The 13,940-nt window shown below is 49.8% G+C and overlaps 1 protein-coding gene across 1 annotated transcript in view; it reads right to left on the bottom strand.

Moving 5' to 3' along the window:
* Positions 1 to 8,011: 8,011 nt before the first annotated feature.
* SUDS3 (SDS3 homolog, SIN3A corepressor complex component) overlaps positions 8,012 to 13,940 on the bottom strand; it is a 79,491-nt gene continuing 73,562 nt past the window's right edge. The window contains exon 13 of the mRNA XM_038762754.1: positions 8,012 to 12,185. Coding sequence (XP_038618682.1) covers positions 12,087 to 12,185 — 99 coding nt within the window. The 3' untranslated portion in view covers positions 8,012 to 12,086. The remainder of the gene's footprint in view (positions 12,186 to 13,940) is intronic.

Here is a 13,940-nt window from a genome sequence, read left to right on the forward strand (position 1 = left end):
TATTTTTTAAGTGCTAACTACATGCTGGCCAAGATACAAGCTAATCAGGTTGGACATAGTCCCACATGGGGCTCACAGTCATCATCCCCATTTTGCAGATGAAAGAGCTGAGGACTGGAGAAGTTAAATGACTTGTCATTCATTTATTCATTGAATTTTCTTTATTCATTCATTCAATCGTATTTATTGAGCGCTTACTGTGTGCAGAGCGCTGGACTAAGCGCTTGTCCAAGGTCACACACCCAGGCCCGGCCTCTTTCCACTCTGCCGTGCTGCTTCACAGGCTCCAGTCCATCAGTCAACTGCATTTATTGAGCACTTACTGTGTGCAGAGCACTGTACTAAGCGCTTGGGAGAGGACAATAGAACAGACACAGTCCCTGCCCACAACGAGCTGACAGTCTAGAGTTGGGGAGACAGACATGAATAGAAACAAGGAATCTGGACAAAAGTGTTGTGGGGCTGAGAGATGATGATGGCATTTATTAAGTGCTTACTATGTGCAAAGCACTGTTCTAAGCACTGGAATAATAATAATGGCATTTATTAAGTGCTTACTATGTGCCAAGCACTGTTCTAAGCACTGAGGAGGTTACAGGGTGATCAGGTTGTCCCACGGGGGGCTCACAGTCTTCATCCCCATTTTCCAGATGAGATCACTGAGGCCCAGAGAAGTGAAGTGACTTGCCCAAAGTCACCCAGCTGGCAATTGGCAGAGCCGGAATTTGAACCCATGACCTCTGACTCCAAAGCCCGGCCTCTTTCCACCGAGCCACGTTGCTTCTCAATGGAGGGGTGAAAAAAGGGAGCAAATCTAAGTTCATTCAATCGTATTTATTGAGCGCTTACTGTGTGCAGAGCACTGTGCTAAGCGCTTGGGAAGTACAAGTCGGCAACAGATAGAGACGGTCCGTACCCAACAACGGGATCGCAGTCTAGAAGTGTAAGTGTAAGGGCAAGGATATGCAGAAGGGAGTGGGAAAAGAGGAAATGAGGGCTTGTGGGGAATAATAATAATGACAGTATTCGTTGAGCTCTTATGTGCTCAGCTCTGGGGTAGATCAGCGCTTAGAACAGTGCTTGACACATAGTAAGCGCTTAACAAACACCATAATTATTATTATTACCAGGTGATCAGGTTGTCCCACGGGGGGCCCATGATTTTAATCCCCATTTTACAGCTGAGGTAGCTGAGGCCCGGAGAAGTTAAGTGGCTTGCCCAAAGTTGCAAAGCAAACAAGTTACAGAGCCGGGATTAGAACCCACGTCCTCTGACTCCCGAGCCTGGGCTCATCTCACTAAGCCACGCTGCAGGTCTACCTATTCTGTTGCATTGTGGTCTCCCAAGCGCTTACTACAGTACTCTGATCACAGGAAGCGCTCAATAAATACCATGGATCGAAGGAGTCCAGGCGGCACTATGGAATTCCTCCATGTAGCAGAGTTGGGTGGTTTATAAGAGAAGCAGCGTGGCTTAGTGGGAAGATCACAGGCTTGGGAGTCAGAGGTCTTGGGTTCTAATCCTGCCTCTGCCACTTGTCAGCTGTGCGATTTGGGGCAAGTCACTTCACTAGGCCTCAGTTCCCTCATCTGTAAAATGGGGATGAAGACTGTGAGCCCCATGTGGGGCAACCTGATTATCTTGTATCTACCCCAGCGCTTAGAACAGTGCTTGGCACATAGTAAGCGCTTAAGAAGTACCATCATCATTATTATTATTATTATTAAGGGGAAGAAAAAAAGCTTGGATCTTGGAACATGAGAAGCAATGTGGCCTAGTGGATAGTCAGAGGACCTGGGTTCTAATTAGTGCCTCCTCCACTTGTCAGCTGCGTGACCTTGGGAAGGAAAGTCACTTCTCTGGGCCTCAGTTACCTCATCTGTGAAATGGGGATTAAGACTGCGAGCCCCATGAGGGACATGAACTGTGTCCAATCTGATTATCTTGTATCTAGCCCAGTGCTTAAAACAGTGCTTGGCACATAGTAAGTGCTTAACGATTACCATTAAAAAAAGAATAGTTCTCTTGAGGCTGTCTCACCACCCTTAATAATAATAATAATAGTAATAATAATAATGATGGCATTTGTTAAGCACTATGTGTCAGGCACTGTACCAAGCACTGGAATAGAGACAAGCAAATCAGGTTCGTTCATTCATTCAATCATATTTATTGAGTGCTTACTGTGTGCAGAGCACTGTATTAAGCACTCGGGAGAGTACAATAGGACAGACACATTTCCTGCCCACAATCAACTCAAAGTTTAGAGGGTTGGACAGAGTCCCTGTCCCATGTGGGGCTCACAGTCTCAATCCCCATTTTACCCGTGAGGTCACTTAAGGTCCAAACCGCCCAGACTGGATCAGAACTCAGGGCCCAATCGGGATGGAAATAGGTGAAGGCTGGCAGGGAGGAGAAGGAGGAGAAGGAAGAGGAGGAGAAGGAGGTGAAAGGAGGAGGAAGAGGAAGAGAAAGAGGAAGAGGAGGAGGAATAAGAAGAAGAAGGAAGAAGAAAGAAGAAAGGAGGAGGAGGAGGAAGGAGGAGGAAGAGAAGGAAGAAGGAGGAGGGAAAAAAAGAAGGAAGAAGAGGAGAAGGAGGAAGAGGAGGAGGAGGAAGAAAGAAGAAGAAGGAAGAAGGAAGGAGGAAAAAGGAAGAAGAAATCAATCAATCAATCGTATTTATTGAGCGCTTACTGTGTGCAGAGCACTGTACTAAGCGCTTGGGAAGTACAAGTTGGGAACATCTAGAGACAGTCCCTACCCAACAGTGGGCTCACAGTCTAAAAGGGGGAGACAGAGAACAAAACCAAACATACTAACAAAATAAAATAGAACAGATATGTACAGGTAAAATAAATAAATAGAGTAATAAATCTGTACAAACATATATACATATATACAGGTGCTTTGGGGAAGGGAAGGAGGTAAGATGGGGGGATGGAGGGGGAACGAGGGGGAGAGGAAGGAAGGGGCTCAGTCTGGGAAGGCCTCCTGGAGGAGGTGAGCTCTCAGCAGGGCCTTGAAGGGAGAAGAAAGCAGAAAAGAAGGAAGAAGGAAGGAGGAAGGAAGAAGAAAAGAAAGAATAGGAGGAGGAGGAGGAGGAGGAAGAAAGAAGAAGGAAGAAGGAAGGAGGAAAAAGGAAGAAGAAAGAAGAAAAGAAGGAAGAAGGAAGGAGGAAGGAAGAAAAAAAGAAGAAGAGAAGGAGGAGGAGGAGGAAGAATAAAGAAGAAAGAAGGAAGAAGGAGGAAGGAAGAATAAAAGAAAGAAGAAGAGGAGAAGAAGGAGGAGGAGGAGGAGGAGGAGGAGGAGAAGAAGAAACAGGAGTAGAAGGAAAAGGAGGGGGAGGAGGAGGAGGAGGAGAAGCAGGAGGAGGAGGAACAGGAGGGGGAGGAGGAGAAGGAGGGGAGGAGGAAAAGGAGGGGGATGAGGAGAAGGAGGAGGAGGAAGAAGAAGGAAGAAGGAAGGAGGAAGGAGAAGGAGGAAGAAGGAAGAAGAAAGAAGAAAGGGGAAGAAGGAGGAAGGAAGAAGAAAAGAAAGAAGAAGAGGAGGAGGAGGAGGAAGAAAGAAGAAAAGGAAGAAGGAAGAAGGAGGAAGGAAGAATAAAAGGAGGAGGAGGAGGAGAAGGAGGAAAAGGAGGGGGAGGAGGAAGAAGAAGGAAGAAGAAAGAATAAAAAGGAAGGAGGAAGAAGGAAGAAGAAAGAAGAAGAAAAGAAGGAAGGAAGGAGGAAGGAAGAAGAAAAGAAAAGAAAAGAAGAAGGAGGAGGAGGAGAAGGAGGAGGAGGAGGAAGAAGAAAGAAGAAGAAGGAAGAAGGAAGGAGGAAGGAGGAAGAAGGAAGAAGAAGAAAAGAAGGAAGGAGGAAGGAGAAAGAATGAATAAAAGAAAGAAGAAGAGGAGGAGAAGGAGGAGGAAGAGGAGGAGGAAGAGGGGGAAGGGGAAGAGGAGGAGGAGGAGGAAGAGGAGGAGGAGAAAGAAAAGAAAGAGGAAGAGGAGGAGAAGGAGGAGAAGAAGGCGGAGGAGGGGGAGAAGAAGAAGAAGGAAAAGGAGGAGGAGGAGAAGGAGAAGGAGAAAGAAGAAGAGGAAGAGGAAGAGGAAGAGGAGGAAGAAAAGGAGGAAGAAGACAGAAGAAGAAGGAAGAAGAAGAAAGAAGAAAGAAGGAAGAAGAATAATTTAAGTGGTTACTATGTGCCAAGCACTGTCCTAAACGCAGGGCTGGATACAAGCAAATCCACTTGGACACAGTCCCTGTCCCACATGGGGTTTATAGCCTCCATCCCCATTTTCCAGATGAGGGAACCGAGGCCTAGAGAAGTGAAAGGACTTACCCAAGATCACCCAGCAGACAAGAGGAGGAGCTGGGATCAGAACCTGGCTCAGCCAGAATCCAAGGGTTTGCCAGAAGTGGGGAGGGCACAGACAGGCGCCAGTTGGTATCAGACTTCAGATCAGGAGCAAAGCAGAGTGTGAGGAGAATAATAATAATAATAATAATAATAATAATAATAATAATAATAATAATAATAATAATAATAATAATAATAGAAGAAGAAGAAGAAGAAGAAGAAGAAGAAGAAAGAATAAGAAAGAAGAAGAAAGAAGGAAGAAGAAGAAGAAAGAAGAATAGTACCTTTTAAGGGCTTACTATGTGCCAAGCACTGTTCAAAACGCTGGGGCAGACACAGGTTAATCAGGTTAGACACAGTCCCCGTCCCACATGGGGCTCACAGTCTTCATCCCCATTTTCCAGATGAGGTCACGGAGGCCCAGAGAAGGGAAGTGACTTACCCAAGGTCACAGGGCAGACACGTGGCAGAGCCGGGATTAGATTCCAAATGGGCTTGGGTGAGTCTTCATTACCCTCTCCCCCGCCAGATGCAGGCTCCAAACCCACCTAGCTACTTTAATTATTTGATCTTGAAAATCACATTAGTCACTTGACTAGAATAGAACCCTCTCCCCCGTCTTTCGCTCTCACTAATGAACCTCCTGACAGGAAAACTGGGAAATTTGCATTTTTTGAATATTAGATAAGAGCACACGGTTCCAACCCCCGCCCCCGACTTCTGATTCACAGGGAAGAATATTTACGATTCCGGGAACTGGCCTTTCCCATTACTGAATCGCTTATCCTTTAGGGATAGGGAACTAAATGGTATTTATTAGGGGCCCTCCTCAACTCCCCAAGAGTGCTGGACTACGGTTGCTCCATATCTAACTTGAGTCTCTAGGAGTCCTCTTAAAATACATTCGGTTTCTTGTGTAATAACTCCTTCGCCCGGTTATTATGCTAAATAATAATAATAATAATAATAATAATCATAAAATAATGGCATGTATTAAGTGCTTACTATGTGCAAAGCGCTGTTCTAAGCTCTGGGGAGGTTACAAGGTGATCAGGTTGGCCCACGGGGCGCTCACAGTCTTCATCCCCATTTTACAGTTGAGGTAACTGAGGCACAGAGAAGCGAAGTGATTTGCCCAAAGTCACACAGCTGACAAGTGACGGAGCCAGGATTTGAACCCATGACCTCTGACTCCAAAGCCTGGGCTCTTTCCACTGAGCCACGCTGCTTCTCTGCTTCACAGTGCTTATCAAGAACTGTGCTGAGCACTGGGATAGGGACGGTCTCTATATGTTGCCAACTTGGACTTCCCAAGCACTTAGTACAGTGCTCTGCACACAGTAAGCGCTCAATAAATACGATTGAATGAGTGAATGAATCCAATCAGACGAGACACAGTCCCTGTCCCAGCCTAAGGGAAAGGGACAGGTCTTGAAACCCCATTTTACCACCTAGGAAACTGCACAGAGTTGTCAAATGGGCCGCCCGAGGACACACAGCGGGCAAGTGGCCAAGGCAGAATTAGAACCCGGGTCTCTAAGTCGGTGCTCTCTCCACCAGGCCACACTGCTCTGCCCTCCCTCCCCCAAGAAGCAGCGTGGCTCAGTGGAAAGAGCCCGGGCTTGGGAGTCAGAGGTCGTGGGTTCTAATCCCAGCTCCGCCACTCGTCAGCTGTGTGACTTTGGGCAAGGCACTCCACTTCTCTGAGCCTCAGTTACCTCATCTGGAAAATGGGGATGAAGGCTGTGAGCCCCATAGGGGACAACCCGATCACCTTGTATCCCCTCCCAACGCTTAGAACAGTGCTTTGCACATAGTAAGCGCCTAATAAATGCCATTATCATCATTATGTGTTCTAATTCTGGCTCCACCACTTGTCAGCTGTGCGACTTTGGGCAAGTCAGTTCACTTCTCTGAGCCTCAGTTCCCTCATCTGGAAAATGGGGATGAAGACCGGGAGCCCCAAGTGGGACAACCTGATCACCTTGTATCCCCCTGGGCGCTTGGAACCGTGCTTCGCACATAGTAAGCGCTTAACAGATGCCATCATTATTATTATTCTTTCTTTACCCACCAGACAACGTGACACCTGGAAGACCAGGGGTAGGCCAGAATTCCGACACTTTCTCCCAAATCGCCTCTTGCAGATTTCCAGCCCACAGAATCTAAAAAAGAACCACGGAGCACTTTTTACGTTCCGTGTGTCGCTTGGTTTCCCCATGCAAATAATAATAATAATAGTATTTATTAAGCGTTTACTATGTGCAAAGCACTGTTCTAAGCGCTGATGTCACCAAAGGTATTTTCAGAGGCGCCATTGTATGGTGGGGGAAAATTCCACTCACTCAGCTCCTCTTCCCAGTTTTCTCTGTCTCCAGAATTCAATCAATCAATCGTATTTATTGAGCGCTTACTGTGTGCAGAGCACTGTACTAAGCGCTTGGGAAATACAAGTTGGCAACATATAGAGACAGTCCCTACCCAACAGTGGGCTCACAGTCTAAAAGGACCCTAAATTGAGTCCTACACGGTGCTGCTACACGGGACACGAGGAAGAGGTAGAGGAAGCTGTGTGGCTTAGTGGCTAGTTCCTAAACGTGGGATTCAGGTGGTCCTGGGTTCTAATCCCGGCTCTGCCACATGTCTGCTGGGTGACCTTGGGCAAGTCCCTTCACTCTCTGTGCCTCGGTTACCTCCTCTGTAAAATGGGAATTGAGACTGTGAGCCCCATGTGGGACGGGGACTGTGCCCAACCTGATTAGCTTGCTTAATACAGTGTTCTGCACACAGTAAGCGCTCAATAAATATGACTGAATGAATGAATTAGCTAGGATCAACCCCAGCGCGTAGGACGGTACTTGACACATAGCAGGCGCTTAACAAATACCATGATTATTATTATTAGGTAGGGCTTGCTAAGCCCGGGAAATTGCAGTCTCCAAACAACCACCTTTCGTCATCATCATCAATCGTATTTATTGAGCGCTTACTGTGTGCAGAGCACGGCTGACCTGGGAAGGGAAGAAAATCAATAGTTCACCAACCATCCTGCAGCCCAGTTTGGGTTTTTGTTTTTTGATAGCATTTGTTAAGTGCTTACTATGGGCCGGGCACCGTACTAAGCGCCGTAGTAGGCAAGATAATCAGGGCGGACACAGTCCCTGTCCCACATGGGGCTCACAATCTTTATCCCCATCCTACTGATGAGGAACCTGAGGCCCAGAGAAGTGAAGTGACTGGCCCAAGGTCACGCGGCAGATAGGATAGTAATAATGATAGTATTTGTTAAGTGCTTACTATGTGCCAAGCACTGTTCTAAGTGCTGGGGTAGATACGAGGTCACCAGGTTGTCCCAAGTGGGGCTCAGTTTTAATCCCCATTTTCCAGATGAGGGAACTGAGGCCCAGAGAAGTGAAGCATCTGGCCCAAAGTCACACAGCTGATGTGGCGGAGCGGGGATTAGAACCCATGACCTCTGACTCCCAAGCCCGGGCGCTTTCCATCGGACGAAACTGCATCCCAAGGGGGAAGGAAAACGGGTATGAAATCCTTTTGAGATAACTGAGGCCCAGAGAAGCCAAGTGACTTTCCACAACGCTCCGCCACCTTTGCGGGCGGAGAGACCAAAACTCATTTTGAGTCATTTCCACGTCCGTTTCAGACCCGAAACCCCATGTTTCAAAAAAGTTTATTTTTCAATAAAAGACCTACACTTTTTACATCGGCATCGGCCCTCACGGAGTGACGTCACGCGAGGTCAGGGGGTGAGTTCATTCAACGGTCCATAGTTACCGTACCTCCGCCTGTTGCAGGGGATTTGTGGGCATCCACTGGTAGCAGGTTGAACTTTTTGGAAACCGGAGCCCGATCCTTCTGTCCCGTCAACTCCTTCGTCCGGCAAGCGGTCTCCCTGTGAGTTAACGATTTTGTCCTCCCGTCCTTCCGGGCCTCCGCTGCTCGTCCGGATTCCGGGCCCGAAGATTAGGATCGAGGAAAACGGCTGCCGACCCCTCGAGATGCCCCCGAGGTGACTTTCGTTGGAGGTCCGTTTGTCCGGACGATCCCACTAATCCAGAGACCCGAGCCTCAGCCCGTCCTAGACAAACGGGCCTCGCCTCTTCCGAGACACCCAAGTCCCCGGCCGAAGGGAAAGTCCAAGAATGGCTCGAGGTAGGGAGTGACGACCAGAAAAACCCAAGCCAGTAGGAGTGACTGAAAAAACACGCTTCGAGAATGGGATCGCTCTCTTCCTGGCTAAATTCCAACTTCATTCCGGTCACGGAGGCGGCCTAAATCCTCCTCCACCTTGTCAGGCCTTCCTCTTGGATAAAAAATCGGGTGCCACCTTCAGACCGAATACACCACTCCGCAATGCCACAATGACTCGCCCGATCGCCCCACCCCAATTTGAGAAGGAAATAAAGGATATTTTGGGGTTTTTTAATGCCAAAAAGTCATAAACTGTGATAGACACCCACCCAACCGTGGCAGCGAAAGGACCGGAATGGTGAGAATGAGACAGCAAAGAGGGGATGCGATACACAGCATCGTAGGTAGCACTTAGAAGAGCGGGACGCGGTTTCAAACACCTTCCTTTTCATTCTCCTTTCGACCACTGGCTTTACCGAGCACTCAGTAGGGGCAGGGCACTGTACTAAGCGCTAGGGTGAATACGACAGTCAACAGACACGATTGGTCCCTGCGCCTTAGGCGGGGCTCTCTCTTTTTCTCCTACTCACCTTATTGGACTTGCTACGCGACTCGCATAATGGCCCCCCGTTGCCTGAATTATGCAGAAAAGTAGAGCAATCGGGCGAAAACGGGCAGTATATCAAAACTCAACAAAGACCCTCTTATCTAACGGATGTCACCGGTGAAACCTGTGAGGCCTGAAGGCGACGCCAAAAAAAGCCCTGGGACTTCAAGGGTCACCAGAAAAGGAGCACGCGGGCAGGCCATCATTGCTGAACGCCTCCCTGCCGATAACTGGCTGTCTGCGGGTCGGGCGCTTTCAATATTCAACAGAAGCCTGGAGGTCTTGGCCCCAACACGCGAGAAACCGAGCCATGGCATGGACTGGGAGGATGCTTCTGGTGGGATAAGGCCCCGGCTGGACTCCGTAATCAACCATCTTGGTATTTGGAGGGCTAACGCTGTTAAGATCCTTGAGGGCGGGGATCGTGGCTACCGACTATACCGTCCTCTCCCGCGCGCTCCGTCTAACGCTCTGGGCACAGGAAGCGTTCGGCAAAGACCTCGGAAATCACATTTGGAACAGCTTGGACCTCAAGAGTAAATCTTTCTCCTCTCCCAAGTGCTGCCCTTCTCCTAATCCCAGAGCCCAGCGACTCTTTCCCTCTTTGACCCCTTCCTGCAACTCTGAAATGGTCTCTATCCCCCCCGAGGGAGTTGTCCGAACACCCAGCCCCTACCCCAACCGGCGAAAACGGTGGTTAAAACGGCACCTTCGGGGCCCGGGGCTTTTTGATTAAAAATAATCTAACCTCCTCGAACGTCGGCCGGGGTCCGTGGGACAAAATCCAGCCTCAGATTTTCACCAAGGTGAGTTTGACGGTCAAAATCCTACCCTCTTCCAGGACGTTATAACACTGAAGCGGCGGTGCGGCCGAAAGGAAAGAGCCCGGTTCTAATCCTGCTCTGCCTCTTCCCGCTGGGTGCTTAACATCTCTGGGCCTCAATCCCCTCATCTGCAAAAAGGTTATACACTGTGACATTGGGCGGGGTCTCGTATCGGATCTGGCTACACCGAATCTTCCCCGGCGCTTAGTACAGCGAGTGGCATAGAGTAAGCGCTCACCAAACACCCAACTTGTTATGAAGAGGAGCTGGGGGCAGTTCGACGGGAAGACACACGAGTGTTCAACCTATCTTAAAAGAACAAAACCGAAACACTGCCGCAAAGGTGTCGTCCGCTAGTAGAGACGGCGGTTCTTCCCGCGATGCTGAAGGTCACATCTAGGCCAACGCTAATAGAAATTAACTTGGTGGGGGTCCGTGGGTCAAAAAGGGTATCGCGACCCCCCTCCCGCCACATTGGCTCTTCAACCATCCGAATGGGCTGGTGATGGGAGATTTTTGTCCCGTGCCAAGAGTTGTGAGGGGATATCAAGGATGGGCTGGGAGGCCACTAGGCCAAACTCCCATCGCTGGGTCCTTCTCTCCATCCCCAGCCCCCTTCCACCGTTTTCCCCAAAGCCGCCGGTCCCCGGGAACCTACTTGCCAACTGCCTTGCTGAGAAGGTCCGTCCCCCTTTCATGGCCCCAATAGCCCACGTCCTCAAAATGGGGAGGGCGACCCTCCGCGTCGCCTGATTGCCCCTGGACCTCCACGTGACCACACCACTGTGCAATTTGTGGGGGCGGCGAGGGAGGAGGAAAGGGTAAGCAGATAACTTCTGACCAACAGAATCCCTTCTCTGGGAGCTGGAAAAAATAAGGATAAGGGGGGGGGGCCCAGCAAACGCTACGCACAAAAATCGGAAAAGGTGGCTTTTAATCCCAACCCGACCCCCGACACTCCTTCTCTGGGGGTAAGGAGCGGGCCTCTGCTTGGGAATCCCCCAGCAAGGGCGAGAATGAGACGGTCTGGCCGCCGGTTCCCATTTTCGTTTTCCTTCCAGACTCAGCCAGAGAGGAGGGAGCGATTTGAAGTCAACCACACCCTTGGGACAAGGGGTTGGAGAGCGTAAGTGTGTGCAAGTCGGAGGGTGACTACCACCTGGGTTTTGTCCGGTTCCCCAAAGGGGCAGAGGACCGAGGGGGGATCGGGGAGAATTAATTGCCCGAGACCACTTTTGCAGAGCCTCGACGGAGGCCGAGAAACAACCGTTTCACTTCCACTCGCCCCCGCCGGAAATTTCCGGAGGCTGCCCTGGAGGGCCTCCACGCCGGGTGGGCGCAGGATGGAACGTCGTGTTAATTACAAGTCAACGTGCTTAGCCTGTGCGTATGCCCGTCTACTAATGATGCGTCCATCCAAACACACACCCACACACATAATCGCCAAGATAGAAAAACCACTGGAGTCTCATTAGCCAGGTTGGGACGCGGTTAATCGTGCCTTCGGGAGATGCCTCCTCTTCTTCTGGAGAGCTGGGGAAATCACTCTGCGGGCAGATTACGGAACGCACCACGACCGCTGGACTTCTAGCGGATCCGAAGTCCGCGCGGAAGGGAACCTCCCGATTTCCGTAGCCTGACCCGGTGGGTCCGAACCCGTCGGCCGCCTTTATTGGCAGCTAAATGAGGAAAATGAAATGAGGAAGGCGACTTTGGCACGGGAGGGATTTTTCCCAAACTTCCCTCGGTGCCCCTGGAATCTCAAGCCGATCGTTGGGCCGCTCATCCGCTTGGACGGGCGACGATCCCCCGCCCCCGGAGCCGGTCGCGTTGGTCTCCTTCCCCTCCGACCTCCGGCCTGACCTTCCGCGGGGGAGAGAGCGTGGCCGGCTCACTGCGGGAAGGCATCGAACGTCTTCCGGACGCGAGAAGATGAGGAGGCTCCTCCCGCTTCGCGGCGACAAAGATGGGCCGCTCTCCGACGACGGACAGACCGCCCACATTTTCCGGTCCCCGAAGAATCCGGTAACGCCTTTTACGGACGCCTACTCCCGGAGAGTCCATTCCTTAAGAAAATAATAATCGTACAAACCCCCCCCCCCCCAACAAAAATAAACGGGAAATGATTCGAAAAGGGCGGAGGGAGGAGGCCCGGCGCCTCGAGTCACGCCGCCGAGCGCCGTCGGATGACGAAGATCCCGCGCTGAAGCTGGCCCAGGTAGATCCTCATCTTCGTGCTGTCGCTGCTCTTCCTCACCCAGATCTGAGGAGGGGGACGGGGGTGGGAGAGACACGGGGCAAAAGGACGCTGAGTATCGGCTGGACGCCGCGACCCGTTTCCCCGCGGGCTCGGTACGGTGTTTAGCACAAGGTGGGCGCCCGCTAAATACGACGGAGCTGAACTGAATTACCCCCTCTAGGTTGTGGGCTCGGAATGTGTCTGTTTTTGTGTTCTACTCTTCCAGGCACACGGGGTTCACGGCCTTATTCCCCATTTTACAGATGAGGTAACTGAGGCCCACATAATAATAATAATCTTTGTGGGGAGATACAAGCTAATCAGGTTGGACACAGTCCCTGTCCCACATGGGGCTCATGGTCTTATTCCCCATTCTACATATGAGGTAACTGAGGCCCACAGAATAATCATCATCATCATTGTGGGGAGATACAATGGGAAGCAGCGTGGCTCAGTGGAAAGAGCCCGGGCTTTGGAGTCAGAGGTCATGGGTTCAAATCCCAGCTCCGCCACTTGTCAGCTGTGTGACTTTGGGCAAGTCATTTCACATCTCTGGGCCTCAGTTCCCTCATCTGTAAAATGGGGATTAAGACTGTGAGCCCCCCGTGGGACAACCTGATCACCTTGTAACCTCCCCAGAGCTTAGAATAGTGCTTTGCACATAGTAAGCGCTTAATAAATACCGTTATTATTATTATTATTACAAGCTAATCAGGTTGGACACAGTCCCTGTCCCACATGGGGCTCATGGTCTTATTCCCCATTCTACAGATGAGGTAACTGAGGCCCACAGAATAATAATCATCATCATCATCATCATCATCATGGGGCAATACAAGCTCATCAGGTTGGACACAGTCCCTATTGCTCATGGTCTTATTCTCCATTCTATAGATGAGGTAACTGAGGCCCACAGAATAATAATAATAATAATAATATAATAATAATCATTGTGGGGAGATACAAGCTAATCAGGTTGGACAGAGTCCCTGTCCCACATTGGGTTCACTGCCTTATTCCCCATTTTACAGATGAGGGAACTGAGGCCCACAGAATAATAATAATCATCATCATCATCATCATCATGGGGCGATACAAGCTCATCAGGTTGGACACAGTCCCTATTCCTCATGGGGCTCATGGTCTTATTCCCCATTCTATAGATGAGGTAACTGAGGCCCACAAAATAGTAATAGTAATAATAATAATAATAATAATATAATAATAATCATTGTGGGGAGATACAAGCTAATCAGGTTGGACACAGTCCCTGTCCCACATTGGGTTCACTGTCTTATTCCCCATTTTACAGATGAGGGAACTGAGGCCCAGTGAATAATAACGCAGCATGGCGCAGTGGCTACAGCCTGAGGAGCAGAAGGTTGTGGGTTCTAATCCCAGCTCTGCCACTTATCTGCTGTGTGACCTCGGGCCAGTCACTTTACTTCTCTGGGCCTCAGTTAAAGCAGCTGTAAAATGGGGATTGTGGCTGGGAGTCCCACGTGGGCCAGGCTCTATGTCCAGGCTGCTTAGTTTGTATCCACCCCAGCGCTTAGAACGTGGAAAGCTCTTAACAAACACCATCTTATTATTTATTACTATTACCAATGAGCGTAATAATAATGATGATGATGATGGCATTTATTAAGTGCTTACTATGTGCAAAGCACTGTTCTAAGCGCTGTGGAGGTTACAAGGTGATCAGGTTGTCCCACGGGGGGCTCACAGTCTTCATCCCCGTTTTACAGATGAGGGAACTGAGGCCCAGAGAAGTGAAGT

This window comes from Tachyglossus aculeatus, chromosome 21, assembly GCF_015852505.1.
Source record: "Tachyglossus aculeatus isolate mTacAcu1 chromosome 21, mTacAcu1.pri, whole genome shotgun sequence".
Taxonomy (NCBI): domain Eukaryota; kingdom Metazoa; phylum Chordata; class Mammalia; order Monotremata; family Tachyglossidae; genus Tachyglossus; species Tachyglossus aculeatus.